The sequence below is a fragment of the Miscanthus floridulus genome, chromosome 5, assembly GCF_019320115.1.
Source record: "Miscanthus floridulus cultivar M001 chromosome 5, ASM1932011v1, whole genome shotgun sequence".
Classification (NCBI taxonomy): domain Eukaryota; kingdom Viridiplantae; phylum Streptophyta; class Magnoliopsida; order Poales; family Poaceae; genus Miscanthus; species Miscanthus floridulus.
The window spans coordinates 101,228,113-101,250,041 of record NC_089584.1 but is presented as its reverse complement, the minus strand read 5'-3'; the positions used below and the strand labels follow the sequence as shown (position 1 = coordinate 101,250,041).

The 21,929-nt window shown below is 52.0% G+C and overlaps 2 protein-coding genes across 3 annotated transcripts in view; both read left to right on the top strand.

The window, feature by feature from the left end:
- The first annotated feature begins 6,654 nt into the window (after positions 1-6,654).
- LOC136452783 (protein PLASTID MOVEMENT IMPAIRED 1-RELATED 1-like) lies at positions 6,655-10,610 on the top strand. Its single transcript, XM_066453375.1, has 2 exons — positions 6,655-9,069; positions 9,161-10,610. The coding sequence occupies exons 1-2, from the start codon at positions 6,761-6,763 to the stop codon at positions 10,302-10,304; spliced, it is 3,453 nt and encodes a 1,150-aa protein (XP_066309472.1). The 5' UTR covers positions 6,655-6,760; the 3' UTR covers positions 10,305-10,610.
- Positions 10,611-16,817: 6,207 nt separating this feature from the next.
- The window catches only part of LOC136450341 (myosin-17-like), a 28,494-nt gene continuing 23,382 nt past the window's right edge, over positions 16,818-21,929 (top strand). Inside the window, exons 1-2 of one of the 2 annotated variants that reach the window (XM_066450734.1) lie at positions 16,818-17,165; positions 17,846-17,974. In XM_066450734.1, the coding sequence (XP_066306831.1) occupies positions 17,163-17,165; positions 17,846-17,974 (132 nt within the window). In that variant the 5' untranslated portion in view covers positions 16,818-17,162. The remainder of the gene's footprint in view (positions 17,166-17,845; positions 17,975-21,929) is intronic. The other variant, XM_066450736.1, reaches the window with a different exon arrangement.

The following is a 21,929-nucleotide window of genomic DNA, read 5'->3' as shown; positions in this document are numbered from 1 at the left end:
ACAGAGGTCGCAGGCTCCGCCTCACCCGACCTCTGGTGGCGGACTCCGTCTCGCCCGACCTCTAGGGGAGGGCTCCGTCTCGCCCGACCCCGAGATAGCGGGCTCCGCCTCGCCCGACCCTTAGGTTTGTGCTCCACCTCTCCCGGCCCGAGGTCGTGGGCTCCGCCTCTCCCGACCCCAAGGCCGCGGACTCCGTCTCGCCTAACGGAGACCCATTCCGCCGCCAACCACTCCAGGTCTAAGTGTATGGACCTGGGTCAAAGCTCTGACACCAGGGAAGAGACCGGCACGCCCCGATGTAATCAGTGGCCACGGGGGCCATACCGAAGGGTTCACATCAAGATCAGCGTCGGGCGTACCGGTGCTATTCCGCTTAACCCTCGTACGAACACTGACAGGCACGTCGGTTCACCACGACGTCCGCCAGGATGGAGTGGAGCGCCGTGACCGGCAGACGACGCCTGCGCATGGCGCTAGTGACGGACAAGACCACAACGTGGCGCCGTCCCTGTTGACATCTACAGTGTCGGCGGGACCCGTATGAAGGATAAGAAGGACCCGGCGGTCCTGGAGGCCGTCCTCTCCCTCTCGTTTCTTCTCTTTTTCTTCGCTGTAACCCGTGCTTTTCCTTGGTCTATAAAAAAGAAAGCAGGGCGTCCCATGGAGGGGGACTTGAATCGAACCTCGAACTGACCAGATCGCAACACATTACATCGATTCAGGCTAGATCCGATCGAACCTATCGAACGCTGAACACACGGCTGAGTAGCAACCGAGCTCTCTCAGCACCCGTTCACTCCTTTCACCAGAGACTTATGACATGTCCCTCTCTCGCCTGTTTCTAACCCCTACTACGAACTTTCAGTGTTAGTAACACGAGCAGCAACAACGAATTGGATGTAGAGACATTCTACCCGAATCAGTATAAACCTCGTGTCATCTAAGCACATCATCCAAGCCAGACGCGTAATATTAGAAATTTACTTATCGGTGGTAACTCGAAACACCGACAGTTGGCACGCCAGGTAGGGGCCTTTTGCGCGTCTTGACATCCACACCAGGCCTCAGATGGCTAGTCCCAACGTCAGCTGGGTCCCGGACGTGCACATGCGCTTCGGGGACCTCGACTTCATCGTCACGATGGAGGATGAGTTGGCGATGGCTCCCGCCGCTGTCCGACCTCTCCACTCTGCTGGCCTCGACGTGATCGTCGAGGCGCTTGAGGAGCTACAGCTGCACGCACCGGAGGCCCGCGCCCCTGGAAGCGACCAGCTCCTCGACTTCGACTACGGGAGGTTAGAGCGCCAGCTCGGCGCCTTCCTAGAACGATCTACACAAATAGCGACTAGTCATTGAATCATCTCATATAAATTTTAGTTAATTTTGTTAAAATTTTAAGGTATTAATGGAAAATTTTAATTCTAGAATCCGACTTTAGACCACGTATATATCTAGTCACACGAGTCGGCACAAAAGTAGTGGACAGTCATATTGACTAGCCTCTAACAAAGTTTACTTAATTTTGCTAAAATTTTAGGGTGTGAATGTGGACTTTAAAATTCAGTGCTTCAGCTTTTGATATATAATTATAATGTAGTTATAATAGCTTTTTATTATTGGACATATTAGATGGATTTTGGACTTAAAGAGCAATATATAATGCACGGTATGTTTGCTATTATTAAAATGCAGGAGCAGGAGTATCAGCATAGGTGGGCCGTGTATCTTCAAAAAGGCGACAACCCAGAAACCCTGGAACAAAACAGGCATGGATTGTGTTGGCCCACAATAGCACACCATCTCGAGCCGAGCACGGAGTAGCAATGATGCGCCTCATCACAGCATTCAAATTCGAACTGGCCGCTCCCGAGTCGCGACTCCTTGATCTTGATGTTGACATTTCAAGGTCTGTCGTGTGATTGTGTCTCCAAAATAGTATGGCCTTGTTTAGTTGCTAAATTTTGGATGTGCAAAGTTAATAAAATATACTATAGTGTCACTGTAGCATTTCGTTTGTATTTGGTAATAATTGTCCAACCATTGACTAATTAGGCTCAAAATGTTCGTCTCGCAAAGTACAACTAAATTGTGCAATTAGTTTTTAATTTCGTCTACTTTTAGTATTCCATGCATTTACCGCAAATTTGATGTGACGGAAAATCTTTTTTTTTTTTGCGTAGTGCCAAAGTTGGAAGTTTAGAACGAACTAAACAAGACCTATGTACTACTCGGATCCTCCGATCAAAAGTGATCCTATGCCTATCCACAAGTTAACAACGCTAGAGGCTAGAGAACTTTTTTTTTTGAAAAGTGACTGCTTGCTAAAACCTGCCATCAGGGAGCCACGAGCCATCGCGTGGCGGCTAGTCCGGATGACACGAGGGACGTGCCGCGTGGGTGGTGTTGAGTTCGTCGTACTCTCGCGCATCCTGCCATAGTGCTCGGTCTAGAGGAAAAACTCGTAACTCACTCGACTCGCTAACCCTATACGTGATCCGGTCACAACCCGTAAACCGACCCATGGTAACCCGTACTTGGTGGGCACATCCGGGCTGGTCTGCATCGGGTTCCAGACCGCTCAACCCGTCGGGCGGGCGAGGTGTGGCCAGCCGTGCAACTGCGTTGCTCTCTTCTGCATCTTGGTCACGGCCCCTTCCTTCTCCGCACTTCGGCGACTTACCACCGAGCCCCAGCCGCCGGGAGCGACCTGCGTTGTGGCCGAGGACATGGCGCCGCTGCCACTGAGATCTCGCCGAGATCCGCACCCAGGTGGCCAGGGAGCACGCCGATCTCGGCGACGGGAGGGCAGCCGTGGACCTCGTCTCAAGACCAAGCGCCATCCAGGCCTGCACCTGCTCGACGTAGCGCACCGCTGCAAAGCCTCTCTCCAAGTCGTCCTGTGTAAGCGCCGTCGTTGCCGCCAGCGAGGAGCCGCGGACTGCCTGCGGACGGCCCAGAGGCGAACGCCGCGGACTGGGTGCGGATGGCCCATGGCAAGTTAGGAGTTGGCCACGGAGCCTGCGGACCACGCCATTGCTGACGCTGAGCTCAGCGGCGGCGGCGGACTGTGCGGGAGCAGACGATTGGGTTGGAGTCGCGAGGGGAAGGTGGGTATTTTTTTTTCTGCCACGGGTACCAAACCGGAAGCATCCCTCTTTCACGGATTGGGCTGGGTTTTAACCACAAATCGGTTTAACCAGACCATGTACAGTCCGATGACTCGCTCGTCAGTGACTCAGCTCGAGCCCGGCTCATTTGAATTTTTAATTAACGAGTCAGTCAAAACGAGCCAAGATAATTCATATGACAACAACTACAATCGGCCCATATATCCCTCGGCCTAGCCAATACGGTAAAACCCTAACAAATGTGTTTTTGTGCCTTGTTCTCAAACCAAATGAGCTGACTCAAGCTCACTAACGAGCCAAGCCAAGCTGGTCTTCTAGCTCGTTTTAATAACAAGCCCTAACGGGCCGAATCAAAACGAGCTACACTGGCTCGATATCCAATGGTGCCATGGAATTTTGTCTGCGGATGATGAAAAACGAATGCGCCTCAAAGCATATGCGTTGACAGAAACAAGGCGTCTGTCGCAACCTTAGGGTCACCTACTCGCCCTAATCCCTGATGTTGACTCACACCTAGCAGCATCCGTCGAAAATGACACGGACAACAAAGTTGCGAGGTGAGAAAGAACTGGCGTTTGTCTTGATATAAGTCACACTCCTGAATCTCTAGTAAAAACATGCGATGTTGCATGTCATCATCAACATATTTAATTGGCAAAAAAAGAAATTCGGTTAAGCGTACGTGATGGCTGATGATTCATGTCAACAGACACAGTTGGTATTCTAGGCAAATAAGGCCATTGTTTACAAATTTCAGGGAGATGCACGATTTGTTTCCAGTAACGCTCTTTGATTGATGGATGCATCCTGGTCCCGCAATTTTGGCATCAGTGTTTCCTAGTACAATGTGCACAGAAACGAGCGGGAGTAAATGGCTCAAATTCAAATCCATCTATTCATCCTACGTCCATTATTCTTTCCCATTCTCAAAAGCTCGTCTGGGACTTCGGTCAAAAAAAAATTAAAAAGCTCGTCTGGGACTGCACTGCACCACGACCACGGTTTAACTGAACAAAACAAATGCCAAAGGCATACAGTAGACCACAAAACAGCTCAGTTTCGAATTGACTCCCAATTCCAACTTTCAAATCATCAACGCACTCCCATCAACCATCCAACAACAACCAACCAACCCTCATCCATCCCATCCTTCCATTTCACGATTCACGTGACGGGAATTCTACTTTGCTTCTACTACTACTACTACTACTAGATCCCAAATCCAGCTCACAAACAAACCACCGAGCCCACCGTGATAGACATGTTGCCCTCTTCGCTGCGCTGATAAGCCGGGACTAAAAATACTGTTGACTGATTTATTATGAGAGAAAAATACTGTTTGTTGGATAAAAAAGTACGGCTTATAAGCCAAACGAACAGGGCGATAATGGATCACCTAGACATAGATCTAGCGGATACAATTTTACATACGGGATAAAAACTTCCTAGAACATGATCTAGAGAGAGAGTAAGGAAGGTGAGATGTCACCGACCATCCACGGGCTTTGAGGAAGAGCTCGACGTAGCCATGGCGAAGGTGATACGGTCCGGGTCGACGGTGTCGTGGTGACGGTGTTGAGGTCAGTCGTAGTGCAGTGGTGGTGCAGATGCGGCGGTAAAGACGGTAGTGGAGCTTCCTGTCGCTGGCTGCGTCCCTCACTAGATCGGATTGGTTTTGTTGATGGGTGTGGCGGCTCACGGTGAACCTCGTACTGAGAGCCGCCGATCCCACCTCTCTTTATAGCGCAGTGCGATGGGGCCCACCAACCATGTAGGGTTGGGCGCCCCCGATTAGGACGCGAGGTCAAGGCCCAACTGGTCCGTTGGGCCGAGCTGGAGAGATAAACACTAACACACCGAAGCAAGCGCATCGCCCACGCCCACGCGGGCGCCAGTGGAATACCAAGGGATATTTAACTTTTTACCATTATAACGGATGGCAACTCTTGAGAAAGCAGCTTTAGGATTGATGATACAGTTTTACCAGCAGACAGAGAAAATCGATACATATTCGTCACTTTTGCTCACGTGGCAGACCACGCCCGCACACCAGGGTGATGCTGAGAAGGCCATCATGCCCTTCTCCTCTTGCAACAGATTAAAGGATGGACGGCTCAGGATAGTTGTTGTCTCATATACGTATACTTGTATTTTCAAAACATTTCTTCTTTAATTTTTCAGAGGAAAAAAGAGCGTATAGGACATCATGACTCAAGAGCAGAGCACGGCGCGTGGCTCAGGGGTGGCGTTCGGCACGTTGCACACCTTCCCAGCATCTGCTTCCTAACTGTTGCCCGCTCGTAAGAGTCCCGCACGGGCCCGATGCGCTGCGTGGCCGAGGCTTGCGGCCTCCCGGCCGGATGACTCCTTGGCTGTCGTCTCCGCGCTTGACTTCTACTCCCCGGGCACCCGTGTCGCTGAACATGAACCTCCTAGCCGCATCCGACGACGCCGCGCTCCACCTCCACCTCGCTCTACTCGCCAAACTTCGCGCTTTCCCGTGCCACGAGGCCGACGAGGGGCTGGCCGTGCACCCATCGACTCGGGGCGCTCTCGCCGTCAGTCGCGCAGGGTCGCTCGCCATGCTGAACCTCGTCCGCGGTCACCGCTGCTTTGCATGCCACCTCGAGCCCCAGTGTCTGTAGTCGCCGCCCTCACCGCTGAACGCGATGCCATGTTGTCCGCTGTGTCGAGCGCCGGGGCGCGGCTTGCACCGCGCCATGACGGACGCCCCACGAGAACGGTCATGCGCTCGGCATCCTAGGCCTAGATGCCATGGAGTCAGCCGCGGCGCTCCGCGCCCTCGCCACTGACCGCGCCCTCCGCTGTGTCACGTGCCGCGAGCGAGACCGCGTGCGCCAGGGCTGGGACGCGGCATGCGTCGTGCCATGACCCACGCCTCCTACTCCCGAACGGTCGCGCGCTCGCCTCCGCGACACTCCATGCCCTCGTTGCCCACAGCGAACGGGCGCGTGCTGCCGGTACGTCGGCGCTCGGCGGCGGCCCCGCAACGACCGCGACGGCGCGACATGCCAGGAGACAGACGACAGCGAACAGGGCCACCACGGGGCAAGCGCGCGCCGGTCGATGCTCTGGGTGGGGCGGGCCAAGACGACGAGGGAGAGGCGTGGCCGCTGGCGAGCCTCCTGACCGTGCGCCGCGCGCTACGGACCGGCCTGAGCCACGGGCCAAGCACGAGCACGACGAGCGGAGAAAAAATGGGGTGGGTGAAACGAGTGGGCCGCACGGGGGTGTACGGGAGTAGAAAGACATCAGGGGCAGAGGCGGTCATTTTACATGGCGCTGCTAACTCGGATCCACACGGGTACGAGGTGCTGACGTGCCACATAAACAAAAATAATAAAATATATATCGATTTTATTTGTCTACTGCTAAAATTATATCGTCCATCTAATACTCCTGTTTTAGGAGTTGTCACGGTTATCACGGTAAAAAAGTTAAATATCTCCGTAGCAACGACAAAACAAAACGCACCACCAAAGCAACGCATCCCCCGCTCCGCTCCCCCTGTCCATGTCTGTGTGCCTTCCCCACGTCGCCGGCCGCGCCGCCCTCTTCAAATCGCCTCCTGAAAATCCCCCGACCCATCTTAAGCCCAGGCGCCGCCAGCTATGTCGTCTCGCTTCCCCCACGGCGGCAGCGGCGGCGGCGGCGACCACCGCGGGGGCGACGCGGGCGACGCCGCCCTCGCCCGCGACATCGTCACGCTCCACAAGGCGCTCTCCCTCGACCCCTCCGCCCGCCGCCGCCGCTCCCTACCGCTCCCCTCCCCATCCACCGCCGCCACCGAGCAACCGCGCCACAAGCCCCGGCTCAAGCCCTCTTTCTCCTCCTCCTCCTCGTCGCGCAAGCTCCTGCCGTCCACCGCCAACTCCTCCTCCGCTTCCACTTCCTCGTCCTCCTCTTCCTTCTGGAAGAAGTCCCTGACCGCCATCTCGCACCTGGGCCGCCGCCGCCTCGACTGCGCGTTCGTGCTGCACGTGCACTCCGTCGACGGCCTCCCCGCTGCGCTCGATGGGTCCGCGGTCTCCGTCCAGTTCCGCCGGATGTCCGTGTCCGCCTCCACCCGCTCCGTCCCGGCCGCCCTCGGCGCCACCGCGTTCGAGGAGGCGCTCACGCTACGGTCCCCGGTCTACTTCTCCCGCGGCGCGAAGGCCGTGGTCAAGTACGAGCCCCGCGCCTTTGCTGTCTCCGTCGCCGCCTCCACTCTCGAGCTCGGTAAGCACGAGGTCGACCTCACCCGCCTGCTCCCGCTCTCCTTCGACGATCTCGAGGACGGCGGCGACTCCGGCTTCGGCAAGTGGAACACCAGCTTCCGGCTGTCCGGCCCCGCCCGCGGCGCGCGGCTCAACGTAACCTTCTCTTGCTCGCTCCTCACGGGCGGCGGCGCCAGCGAGCAGCACAAGGCCGGGGAAGTGGCGGGGCTGCGGCGCGGGTCCATGGCGCGCCCGGTGTCAGTGCAGGTGCCGACGCCTGTGCCGGCGCGGAGCAGGGACGTGAGGGTGCTGCACGAGGTGCTGCCCGGCTTGAGGTCTGCCAGGTCGCTGCCTTTTGTTGGTGACGGGGGTCCTGTTGCGAGGAAGGAGGAGGTGGCAGCACTGGACTGCACGGAGGAGGGGTCTCCGGAGGCAAAGCACTGCACATCGGTAGAGGTTAAGAAGGGGAGCTTGGTGCGTCCAGATGGCGATTGGGGCACGGTGGAGTTCAATGTTGTTGAGCATGGAGTTGAGGTTGCTTCAGATGACCCACAAAGACTCAAACATGTGGAAACCAGCAATGCTGCTGATCATAATGAGGATTCAGGGTTTAAAATTGACGAAGAGGGATCATTCAAGCCTGTAGTAATAAGCGGTGATGTCGCTGAAGATCAGACTGTTGGAGTGAAGACTGAGGTGGCAGTCAGTGATGTTGCTGTTCAAAGGGAGAATGTGGAAGACAAAGAGGATGGAATAGTCAAAGCCGCTTCACTGCCTACTGCTGCTCCGGAAGCAGAGGGTCAGTTTGGAGCAGATGCAGAACTGGAGGACCTGGAATGTATTTTGAACGAGCTCTCAGTTGCTGAGCCGGAGGAATTTGAATCACCAGTTGTAGAAGATAAGCATTCTAGGCGATTGAGCTGCACAGGAGTGACTGATAGTTACAAGTCTGCCAGTAGGAAGGGCAGATCACGCAGCATGGATCTTTCAACAGATTCTGTTGCTAATGAGTTCTTGGATATGCTTAGCATAGAGCATAGCCCATTTGGGCAACCCTCAGATAGTGATTCCGAGTCACCGAGAGAACGACTTTGGAAGCAGTTTGAAAAGGAAGCGTTAGCATCTGGCAACGCTATTCTTGGTTTGGACTTTGACCATGGAATTGAAGGACCTACTTGTGAGGATGTTGTGGAGGATTTCGATCTCTCTGCAATGATACATGAGGCTGAGCTCGAGCTTCAGAATGGAAGCCAACCCATTGATACCAAATTTCGAGCTAAGTCGCTGGAAGACGAAGAAACTGAGGCCTTAATGCGTCAATTTGGGCTAAATGAGAAGTCCTTCCAATCTTCTCCTGAAAGTAGAAGTGGGTTTGGTAGCCCCATTAACCTCCCACCTGAGCAGCCCCTGGAGCTACCGCCATTGGCTCAAGGTTTAGGTCCATTTATTCAGACCAAAGATGGAGGATTTCTGCGATCAATGAACCCAGCCCTGTTCAAAAATGCAAAGAACAACTGCAGCTTGGTTATGCAGGCTTCTTCTCCGATTGTACTGCCAGCAGAGATGGGATCTGGGATTATGGATATATTGCGTGGTCTGGCATCAGTTGGAATTGAGAAGTTATCAATGCAGGCAAACAAACTTATGCCCTTGGAAGATGTTAATGGTAAAATGATGCAGCAGATTGCCTGGGAAGCTGCTCCAGCTCTGGAGTCTACTGAAAGGTTTATTATCTTCCTTTTCATGCTTGTTTGTGCTTTTTCCTACTTTATCATATGCCTTGCTTAAAGTTTTTTTTCTCTTTTATCAATGCAGATATGATGCATTGGACTATCATAGCATCGATGCTTTGGTAGGAGGGGGTGGCAATGCTCCCTCTGGTAAGAAGAAGAAAGGTAGATGTGCTGATCTTTCATCATCCTTGGGTGGGGAGAATGCTTCAGAGTATGTTTCACTTGAGGACCTTGCACCATTAGCTATGGAAAAGATTGAAGCCCTTTCCATTGAGGGTTTGAGGATACAATCTGGCATGTCAGAAGAAGATGCACCCTCCAATATCAGTGCGAAGCCTATTGGGGAATTTTCATCTCTGCAAGGAAAGTGTGCAGAGAATACCTTGTCCCTTGGTTTAGAGGGAACTGCAGGTTTGCAGCTTCTGGACGTTAAGCAAAGTGGAGAAGAAGTTGATGGATTAATGGGCTTGTCAATCACTCTAGATGAGTGGATGAGGCTTGATTCTGGGGTTGTGGACGAAGAAGAACAGTATAGTGACCGGACATCGAAGATACTTGCTGCTCACCATGCAAAATCCATGGAGTTAGTTGCTGAAAACCGGAATGGAGACAGAAAGAGTAGGAGATCTGGTAGAAGATGGGGCTTGTTAGGGAATAACTTTACGGTTGCTCTCATGGTTCAACTGCGTGACCCACTACGCAATTACGAGCCAGTGGGCACACCAATGCTCGCATTAATCCAAGTTGAAAGGGTTTTTGTACCCTCAAAGCCCAAAATCTACAGTACTGTCTCAGACAAAGGCAACAGCGAGCAGGATGATGAGGAACCCAAGACCGAAGAGGTTCCAGATAAGGCATTGGTCACAGAAGAGAAGGCTGAGGAATTAGAGGATCCCATTCCCCAATTCAAGGTTACAGAAGTGCATGTTGCTGGTTTCAAGAGCGAACCTGAGAAGATGAAACCATGGGGCAATCAAACGCAGCAGCATTCTGGCTCTAGATGGTTGCTTGCAGCTGGCATGGGCAAGGGAAACAAGCATCCTCTGATGAAATCCAAAGCTATCGTGAAGCCAACAAAAGAGGCAGCTGGTCAGGCAGGAGACACCCTCTGGAGCATTTCTTCACGTGTTCATGGAGCAGGGACCAGGTGGGGCGAGCTAACAGGAAACAAGAGTCATTCACGGAACCCAAATATCATGCTTCAAAAGGACAAGAGATTTCGGTGATGGCTTAGCGATTCAGTAGCTAGTGCCAGGAAGGTTGGTATATCTCCTTAGAAGGGGTCTTACTTATCTGCAATTGGACCTCACTGGGAATGTTCCTAGTGGGTTGTGAAATCATGTACATTGAATTCTCTTGCATAGGATCAGTACTTTTTATATCCTGCATAGTTTGTCTTCGGTGTTCCTTCCGAACTCTCGTGAGAACCGTACAGAGAAACAGGTGTTTCTCGTCACAGTTATAGTGGCTTCTGCCTCTGAAGGTGCAACACTGTCTTCCTTTGAAGGCTGCCATAGCCATCATACAGCTCTTGTTATCTTGTTAATCATTCGCCCATTGTTTGTTGTGCTCATCGTATATCAGTTTCTGCCGTGTATAAGATGAGCACAACAAATTGTGAGAAGCCTGCCACAGAAAGCTCTGGGGGTGGGCACGCGTATTATGACTCACGAAAGGCCCTTTTATTTTACACTACAGGTGAAAAATGGGCGTCAGTTTCTTTGAATGCTAGACTGATAAGGGACCCCCTGTGATCTTTTAACCCTCTTTTTTACCATCGCATGAATTACTTCTCATCTTCTTTTACCGTTTCATGAATCACCACCTTTTACAGATTGGCAGCGTTGCATCATGGAGCTTTCTGGGCAGGTTCGTAGGTTAGCAAGAGTTCATTGACGCCCCGTGGCTGTGATGATTCTATCTACGAGGGTCCCCATGATCCCATAAAAGCTTTCGTTGGTTGGACCTTGGACGCAAACTTTGTTTAAGGAATTTGCGGGTCTCCATCGACAGCTCATCAAATCATCATTCGGCACAGGGGCAAAAGAAAGTCGCTTGAATCTGTTCTCGTGGTGATCTCATCCAGGGGGCGCTTGATTATTGTCCATCGAAACGACGAAACCAGAGAAGCAGGTAACGGAGCCCTCGTTTTTGACAGGAAACGCCAGCCTTCCCGCCTTGTTCTACCTGGATTTCTTGTGTTGAATTTTTGTGTGCACAACTTGAGCAGCGTAAGCAGTTCATGCCATGCCATTTCGTCTGGTTTTATGGCAAGCCCAGCTGCCCAGTCGTCCAAACTACGGTGCACCGGAAGTCTGGAACAAAAGCTGGTAGGTGGTCGTTGCGTTCGTTGGTCAGCTCTCAGCTGCGCGCCTGCGCTGCGCATTTGAGACGCGGGTGGCAGCGGTGCGCTGGATCCAAGCCAACGCGGCCGCGGCTTGCTCGTTTATTACGGGCTGCCTGGTTGGTAAGTGGTAGTCGTGAGCATCTTGCTTGCTTTTTTTTAACATCATGCTTGGTTGAGAGCGTAATTTTCTGGCATCTGATAGGAGGGTGACATTTTCAGCTTGCAGAGCTGCAAGCAGGAGTAGCCATCAGCCAGCATGGTATTTTACCACTTCCAATTCCAATTATCTGAAAACCTAGAAATGCGGTATTTTAATCTCGTTCAACAGCCGGAGACAGCCAAATCCTCGACTTTTTCTAGATCCTGAAAGTGTCAGGATAATAATAACCTTGCCGGGATCCTAATACAATCCGTGGAGAATTCCAATCTGTTTTCTGTTCTCACAGTTTCAGCGACCATCTCCCAGAATCAAATTAATGTGGATTGAAATGGACGGCACGCCAGCCACAAGGACACGGCGGTGGTTGCACTCGCGCGACGCCGCCATCATCGCATAGCGGTGCCCGGTGGCGGTTGATTTCTTACCTTCTCCGCCAGCCACTTTTCCCCCACGGCGCACCAGTGAAAGAACGAGGCGTACACCGAAAACCAGTAGGAACCCATGAGCTAGCGATCGGGCTTGAACGGACACCGACACGTACCCACCAGTCCGTCCGCGCGCCTGTTCTCCTCTAGCCGTTTCAAACTCTGAGGGGGTACCCGTCGTCGCATCGTCACAACAGCGTTTATTCGGCCTGTTCGCTGGGTCGTATCAGCCAACAGCCATGGCTTATACTCCGAACGTGCTACTCGATTCCTGTGATCGTGCGTTGCCTTCGTTCGTTCGGGTGCGCAGGTTGTGGCAAGCACGGCCAGCAGCTGTTAAAAACCTGGGAGCTAGTGCTGGGACGGCAATTTACTCGGTTCGTTTGGCTTATAAGCCGTGGCTAGAAGTACTATTGGCTGATTTATTGTGAGAGAAAAATACTATTTATTAACTAAAAAGTACGACTTATAAACCAAACGAACCAGACGATTTGCTGCAGCCTGCAACCAGGGGCGGAGCTAGGTCCTTTTATGGGGGTCGGCAGACCCCAATAAATTTTGGCAAATGCAATAGAATGTTACTGTTCTGCACTGCAAGTAACATTAATGACCCCAGCTTATAATATTGAAGACCCCGGCGATTCATTCGGCTAGCTTCGCCACTGCCTGCAACCATGCTTGCCCCTGCTGGCCGATGCCTAGTGCCTGCTACTACCTCATCACGTCTTGGAGCAAGAAAACTGTGGCGAAGGCGGTAGACAGGTAGCGGTGAAGGCGTAACTGTATGTACACGCCGGCCGCGCCCGGCCGGGGTACCATCACAAAGAAGTTGCTGACGGCAGCACCGGTCGTGCAGCTGCTGGCAGTCTTGTTCACTGTTCCACCACCCAACAAAACAGACGTGCCGCGTTTGAGCTGGAAGGATGAGGATGCGGCCAATATTTTCATCCCCACCGGGGTCCATGACAGGCGAGTACCGCGCGCACACAGGTACAGCTGAGCTGATCGGGCCATGGAGACGAGTTGTGTTACGACGCGTGCTAGCTTAGCTCTTCCATTTGCTGCATTGCTGCAAGCAAGCAAGCCGTCATAATCATGCGCTTTCCCATCGAAATGCTCGAGATATCTGGAATTGATTAGGAGTTTGCTTACGCCGTTTCCGGCAAACTAGCTTAAACTTACCCCGTTGATTAGTTAGATTATGTTTTGTTCATTTTTTTGTTTGTGCATTCCAGAATACACGAAGAATACAGTACGGGCGTACAGCCCACTGTCAATAAGTTCATCACACATATTCAAAACGGAATGTCATGCACATGTGGTCCACGAGAGAGTAAGAACTAGTTCGTCGTCCTGATAAGCTGCAATATTTATTTCCTTTTTGTGGAAGGAAGATAAGCTGCACCAATCGCACATGGATCACAAGTTCACAACTACCTAGCACGGATATGGATATGTGTATCGGTATCAAGGATACGGATACATGGATACAACAATTTCTTGAAAAAAAACGATACGCAAATACGTTTGAGTATTTTTCTATATAAATAAACAATAATACATACTCCCTCCGTCCCTAAATATCTGTCGTTTTCGCTTTTCGAGAAACAACTTTGACTAAATATGTATTAAAAATATTAATATTTATGATACATAATTACTATCATTGGATATATATTTGAATCTAGTTTTTTAATAAATTTATTTGGAGATAGAAATGTTGCAAGCATTTTCTATAAATTGAGTCAAAGTTATCGGCACGCAAATCATGATAACAAACATTTAGGGATAGAGAGAGTATCAAATTTTCGGTACATAACTCCATAGTGCATACATTGCAGTGATACACCAAATTCACAAATAACAAGTCCATACTCCATACTAGAGTTCACAGTTCAGGAAGATCATATAATGATAATTGACAAATAAGCAACATATCTATAATTGATTAAATTAAATAAAAATCAGATACTCCAAGGATATACATATCGGCAATATATCCTTCGTGTATCCGTATCCCGGATACGATCCTGACCTGAGAGGTATCCGTGCTGCGTAGGATCACCGGATCAACTCTTCAACAACAGCATCGCTGCTATGTAACGAACGTGCGCCGTTGCCATCTCGGATTCTATGATTAAACAATCATAGCAGCTGCACAAAATGCACATATAAAACGCTAGCAGGTACGGAGTAGGACGGAGGAGCCAACAGCTGATGCGTATACGATCGTATACGATCATAAATTATTATTGCTGACTATTTTGATGTGAAAAAAAATACTATTCTAACTGTAAATTTATGATAGTTTACGACCAAGCAATCATGCTGCAAGTGTGCATGTACGCCAACATATATTTGCCAGAAGAGACTCTACAGACGGAGGGCGGTACTGTACAAAGGCTGAGTAGACCGTACATCATGCAGACGCAGGTAAACCATAGTCCACACACAGCAGGTGGCTTTCATCGCGGGATCCGGTACGGCTGTGGCGGCATCAGCTTTCCAGTTCGCCACGCCTGCTCCCTCCGCCGAAAGCCATCCATTTGTTCCATCGGCCCACCCAAAATGACGACACGCTGCCTAACTGTCGGCCAGGTGGCCCCAGCGGCCAGTCTCCATCGACCCCGCTGAGAGAGGGGGGAGAGAGAGCACTTTCCCCACGGCTTAACGGCACATGTAAACACGGTCAGAATCACAGTCAGATCGCCTGCCGTGACGCCGACTCTGGGCCGCGTTTAGTTCGCGGCCGCGGTTGCACAGTGCGATGCGACGTCAAACACTGTAGCAAACACTGTAGCGATTTCGTTTGTATTTGTACATTATTGTCCAAACATTGACTAATTAGGCTCAAAAGATTCATCTCGCAAAGTTCAACCAAACTGTGCAATTAGTTTTTGATTTCATCTACATTTAGTACTCCATACATGTACCGCAAGTTTGATGTGACGGGAAATTTTCTTTTTGCATAGTGTCAAAATTGGAAGTTTGGGAAACTAAACAAGGCCCTGATCTCGTCGAGCCCCCAAACCCTATTCGCCTGCCATGACGCCGACTCTGATCTCGCGAGGAGTCGAGTCGAGCCCCCAAACCCTATTAGGCCCGTTCATATTGCTGAATCTTGGTTGAAAAACATTGTTTTGACTGAAAATGTTGTGAGAGAAAAACACTATTCCAGCTGAAAAAAAGAAGACGAACAAGCCGGATATAGGGTAAGCCGAACGGGGCCTTAATCGTATCAAATCATATCATATCAAGCCATATCTTTTTTAAGACATATTAATCATATCAGATTTTCTAAGATATATTAATCATATCAAATCATTTTTTTACGGAATTAAATGAAAATAATTTTATATAAAAATTGTAGATCTCGACTTTCTAGTTTTGAGTTTTTTCATTTGAAATCATTAAGATGCTAAAAAAATTCATAACATATTCAAACTTGAGAGTATTTTTATTTTTTCACATCTATAACACCGTTAGAGTCAAGTCAGGAGAGTAGAAAAAAAGTTCAGACCAATAGCACATGTGTCCACCCAAGGATTTTTAATGGACTATAGGAAATTACAAACCTTATAATGGCACACATGGAATATCTCATAATCTATTTTTTTAAAAAAATCTCATAATCTAATCCCTCCCTCCCGGTTCCAAGCCCACCACCGCCTTTTCTTCTTCCCCGTCGCCGTCGCGCTCGCCTTTGATCCCCTCCACCTCCTGTTCTATTCCCACCGCACCGCCACCTTCCCCATTCTCTAACTTTCTCCACGCCCAACCCTTAGAATTCGGGCTGTCTCTCGAAGGCTCCCCGCTATAGTTGAGAGAGGCGAAAAAGGGGATCTCGTCGCCGCCGGCGGAGTTGGCGGTCTCTTCTGCCTCCGATGGCCTGTGGGACGTCGCGAGGTGGTGGAGATCGTCAGTCTCTTGCCGACGGATGGGGTAGGTGGTAGTTTAGGTCCTAGGGTTTCTAGGTTTAGGTTTCCTGGCAGTGGCGGCGGCGGCGCGACGGAATAAGTCCTCTTGGACTCTTCCTCGCCTTATTGAAGCTTCACTCCGGCGACGACGGCGAACCCGTGGAGTTGGTACTCCTTGTGCGGAGTCTGTGTGTAGGAGTCAGTGGTCGGCGGCCTTCAATCTCGGCGTTAGCCGAGGCGTGGTGGGTGCCGGCGTTTTGCTTCGAGGATGGGGAGGTGGCTGTTGGGTCTGCGGCGACGTGGAGGATGGATCAACCTCGACTTCCTTGTGGCGGCGGCTGTCGTCAACAGCGAGCTTCGATCCAAGGCCGAGGGGGCTTGGGGCGCGGCCCCGACCGACAAGCTTTCAACGGCGACATATCTCGTTCTTAGGGACGAGTGTCTACTTCGGCTCTTTGCAAACCTTTGCGCGATGGACTCCTCTCAGTTCTAGGAAAGATGGCGCCTGGAGGCTTCGGTTCCCAACGGCGTTCGGCAGCGGCTGATGCAGGCGACCACAGGGTTCTTGGGCTTGTTTGTAATTTCTATTTTTTATCTAGGTCCCTGTTTGTGATTTGGTGGGGACAGCTGTATCCTACTGTGTCGTATCTGTATTTCTACGGATCTTTGTACGTATTCTTTAACTTAATACAGGTACGTTTGATAAAAAAACTTTCTCCGCGACCCTTGCTTTTGGAAGTGCCGCGCGCGTGCAGCCGCGCTGGTGCGCTCGTGGTGACGACCCGATGACCCGATCGCACGTTGGCGCGAGCGGGCGGCGCAGATTATTCCCCATTTTTCTAATTGCGTTACAACTTACAAGACAGTCGCGCCCGGCTGGCTTCGCCTGGCTGTTGGCTCCCCTCCCCCCCTCTCTCCTCCTGTCGTGCCCGCGGTCGCGTCGCCCTCCACCATCACCACCCCACCAGCCCACCCGCCTCCGCGTCGCTGCTGCTGCTGCCACCGCCGTGCGCCTCCACCACGCGCGCCGCGCGTGCGCGTTCCCGGGGGCGGACCGCGCTGCCGCAGAGGCGATCGGCGATCGGCGAGCGACCCAGGGGAGGAGATCGCCCGTCGGCGCCGTCGCTGCCGCCGCCGACCGAGCCGCGACTCCTCCCGTCCGGTCCCATCGCAGCTCGTGTCTGGGCCCATCCCTCGAGGCAGGGCGGGGCGGCTCGATCGCTCGCAGATGAAACATGGTGCGTCGCTGTTTCTGTTTGTTTGTTGTGATGCTGATGTGTCCGACTGCGAGTTTGTCTTCTTCCGTTGGCATCTGTTTTTGGTTGGGTTTGGAGTATTCTGTGGTTTTGAAACTCGTGTTTTGGGAAAGTGAAGTGAGATTGGAGTTGGCCTTTTCCGGAATTTGGAGCTTTCAATTCAATTTATTGAAGCCACGAACTGGTTCGATTTCTCTGGTACATTTGCTGGATAAGCTGAATTCTAGTTTTCTCGTGTAAAAGCAGAATGTAGCCACCACAAGTAGCTCATTTGTGCAGGCGTTCGGATCATGTCAGAATAACTGAGTTCCGAGCGGAATAGCGTGCTATGACACTAGCTCAACGTACTGGGTTGAATGTAGTAAAGTTCAGTTAACTCTGGGGGATTAGATGAACTGTATAAGGCCCTAATTTGCTCCTGGTTTAGTTTCAGGATAGAAATGGACATTGTTGTAATCAGCTATACATTACATCTGATCGGACCTGGATTATTATATAAGAAAGCTGAAATGTAGTCTATATACATGTTGTGCTCTGTGAAACCCACTTATCTTTTGCAGTCCATTGAGGTGCAATGATTTGATATGCATTGTATGCTAATCTGATGATCCACCTGGAATGCAATTTCACATGCTAAATTTGTCGCTTGTCACATTTTGCAGGCTTCGACCTTAAACATTGTCATAGGTTCTCATGTATGGGTGGAAGATAAAGATTTGTCCTGGGTTGATGGTGAGGTATTCCGAATTGATGGTCAAAATGCCCATGTCCGCACAACCAAGGGGAAGACGGTATGTGTTGTCCTGCTGAAGTCTGTCACATCCCTGTTTAGTTTGCTTTTGAAGGGCGGGCCTGGTGCAAGCGGTAGAGTCTTACCGCCTGTGACCGGAAGGTCCCGGGTTCGAGTCGCGGTCTCCTCGCATTGCATAGGCGAGGGTAAGGCTTGCTACTAACACCCTTCCCCAGACCCCGCACAGAGCGGGAGCTCTCTACACTGGGTACGCCCTTGAGTTCTTCATAATTTCAGAGTTCAGTATCTGGCCCAGAGTGCTTACAATGTACTTTACTGTGTAGCAGCTTTGTTCTCATACATCCTGTGTAGTGACCTGTGTTGGAAAAAAAAGTAGCACCCTATGTATTGCCAGGAAAATTTTGAAAACATTGATGAATAATCTAAATTGTCGATACTTGTGAGTATTCTTTTTGTCTACATAGCTAGTAATTCCTGCTTGCAGCTGCAACACTGCATAAGGTCTTGAACAACATTAACTGATACCTCCCCGATTTAGATTGTGCTGCATCCACCTTTTAGGGAGAAAAGAGGGGTGAGGGGGTTGGGGGGAAGGGTTCTCATGTCTTTGTCCACTTTCAAAGGTAGCAGCTCAAAAACACTGGAAACAACAAGCACATTTGATTATGCAAGCACCTTGGATGTCTGATGTTTGAGAAGATAATGGAGTACCATGCTGAAAAACTGCTATTGCAATATGGTGAATCATCCTGTTAGAGTATTTATTTCATCATTTATTGTATACCGGCTGCCTCTTGGGTTTCCACCCAGTGCTGTCTAGGAACTCTCCCGGCATGCTGCCTGGGATTCTCCCCCCTAACTCTCTAGCTTAGTCTCTCTATATATATGTAATACTCCTGTAAACTCTTCATTAAGCAATCTAAGCCTCTTGGCCTTACTCTATCATGGTATCAGACTAAAACCGATCCCTCTGCTTCCGCTCCTCTCGGCGCCCACCTCGAGCCGCGCCCGCCCCCTCACCTTCCCACCCGCGCGCCCAGTGCCGCCGTCTTCCGCGGTCCTTCTCGGCCGCCCGCGTGCCTGGTGCTGCCCTCATTGTCGCGCCTAGTGCCCCAGCCGCGCGCCCATGGCTACTTCGACCTCCGGTGCCTCCACCGCGGCTACCGCGATCAAGCTTCGTGATGAAGCTCTCGCCGCCGCTCAGAAGCTGGAGGAGGAAGCCGCCTCACTGCACTCCACCAACACCGACCGCAGCCAGCAGCTTCAGACAGAGGCTGACCTCCTCAAGTCTGTTGCTGCCGCGCAGGATCGCGTCCGTGCCGCTGCTGACGCCCTCGAGAAGGAGCGCGCGTAGGCCGACGCTCTGGAACAGCAGGCCGCTGCACTCCGGGACCGTCTACGCCCGGACTCCCTCCACGACGACGACTCTCAGGACGGCGGCGATCACTCTTTCTCCTCCGACGCCGCAACCATCGTTCATCTGCACAGCCAGGCTGCTGCTGTCCAGAACATCAAGAATTTGATTCCGATTGTTCTGGACCTCCAGTCCTCCAACTACTCCAAGTGGCGCGGCTACGTCCTCCTCATCCTCGGTCGCTTCGCGCTGAAGGATCACGTCCTCAGTGACGACTCCCGAGTCACCGACCCAGCATGGTCCCGCATGGACTGCGTGGTCGTCTCCTGGATCTTCAACACCATCTCCACCGACCTTCTGGACGTCATCCACGAGCATGACGGCGTCTCCGCTCGGGCTGCGTGGCTCGGTATCGAACAGCAGTTCCTCAACAATCGCGAGTCACGCGCCATGCTCCTTGATGCTGAGTTCCGCACCCTCTCCCAAGGTGCTCTCTCCATCGACGCCTATTGTCGCAAGATGAAGGGCATGGCTGATGCCCTTGCTGATCTGGGTGAGCTAGTCCATGACCGTACTCTGGTGCTCAACATCCTGCGCGGCCTCAATGAACGTTTCCAGTTCATGTCGCAGTTCATCACACGCCAGAAGCCGTTTCCTTCCTTTGCGGACGTCCGCGCCGACCTGCGCCTGGCCGAGCTCAACATGGCACCTCATTCAGCGCCTCCATCGGCCCTCGTCGCCTCTTTGTTCAGCAAGCCACCTGCCTCCCCGTCGGCCTCTGGGTCTGCAAACCCGCGCCCTCAACAGCACGCCGAGGGGGGCTTGTCTGGCAATGGCAGTGGCCGTGGCCGGCGTCGCCGTGGCGGCCGTGGCCAAGGAGGCTCGACCAGCGGCTTCCCAGGCGGTTCCCAGTGGCCCTCCCTCCTCAATCCGTGGACAGGGTCCATCCACATGTGGCCCGGGTCAACTCCCGGCGGCTCTCGCGGTCCACCTCCCCGTCCTGGACCATCTGCATCGCCACCGTAGCAGCAGCATGCTTTGGTGGCCGGCGTGCCTCCAACCTTCTACCCTTCGACTCAGGGGACGTACCACCAGGCGCCCACCCAGGCACCCCCTCCTGCCTGGACGCCAGCACCACCTCCGACGCCCCCAGTTTGGTCACCATGGGACCAACAGTCCCTCGCCAACGCCTTCGCACCATCACCCTCACCCCGCCTCCGAACTCCTCGGACTGGGTGATCGACTCGGGTGCCTCGTCTCACATTGCCTCCAACCCTGGTATGGTTACCGTTTCTCCACCCTCCTCTTTTCCTTCCTCCATTGTTGTGGGAAACGGTGCTACTCTCCCGGTTGTTGGCACCGGATATTCCACCCTTCCTGGCCCTTTCCGTCTCAACAATGTCCTTCTAGCTCCTGACATCATTAAAAATCTGCTTTCCGTTCGTCAATTCACCACTGACAATTTTGTTTCTGTGGAATTTGACCCTCTTGGTGTCTCTGTGAAGGATCTCCGTACCAGGAACATCCTCCTTCGATGTAACAGCTTAGGGCCGCTCTACACCTTGCAGCTCCCGTCGTCACCTACTGATACTTGTGCTCTTGTGGCCACTCCTTCTCCAGCTACCTGGCATCGTCATCTCGGCCACCCCGGCAAGGCTGCCCTTCAGCGTCTCGCTCAGTCATCTTCCATTTTCTGCAGCAAGTCCACAGAAGACTCCATCTGCCATGCTTGTCAGCTTGGGCGCCATGTTCGCTTGCCTTTTGCTAGTTCCTTGTCTAGAGCACCCAAACCTTTTGATCTGATACATTGTGATCTGTGGACCTCCCCTATTATCAGTGTATCCGGCTTTAAATACTATCTCGTTATTCTCGATGATTGCTCTCATTTTCTTTGGACTTTTCCTCTTCGATTAAAGTCCGAGACTTTTACTGTCCTCTCCGATTTCTTCGCCTATGTGCACACTCAATTTGGTTGTACCATCAAATCCGTGCAATGTGACAACGGTCGTGAGTTTGACAACTCCACGTCTCGCGCTTTCTTTCTTGCCAAAGGTGTTTCCCTTCGCATGTCATGTCCCTACACCTCGCAACAAAATGGCAAAGCCGAACGCATGCTTCGCACCACCAACAATGTCACCCGCACCTTGCTCTTCCAAGCATCCATGCCCCCCTTCTACTGGGCCGATGCCCTTGCTACTGCCACTCACCTCATAAATCGCCTCCCCACCAAAACGCTGAACACGAGCACTCCCTTCTTCGCCCTTTATGGCACTCACCCTTCTTATCATGATCTCCGGGCTTTCGGATGCACCTGCTACCCTAATCTCACCGCTACTACTACTCACAAACTTGCCCCACGCTCTTCCTTATGTGTTTTCATCGGCTACTCTCCCGACCACAAAGGTTACAGGTGCCTCGACCTTGCCACAAACCGTGTCATCATCTCTCGCCACGTTGTTTTCGACGAAACAACGTTTCCCTTCTCACTTCGCCGGCCCTCACCACCCACACACGAACATGACTTTCTAACTGATGACGATCCTCCGTTAGTCCCTTTTCCACCTGCAGGAACCCCTCGCGTTGCTGCCATCCCGCCAGCACCTGCATCTCTGCGGGCTCCCTCCCAGCCGGCATCTTCAGG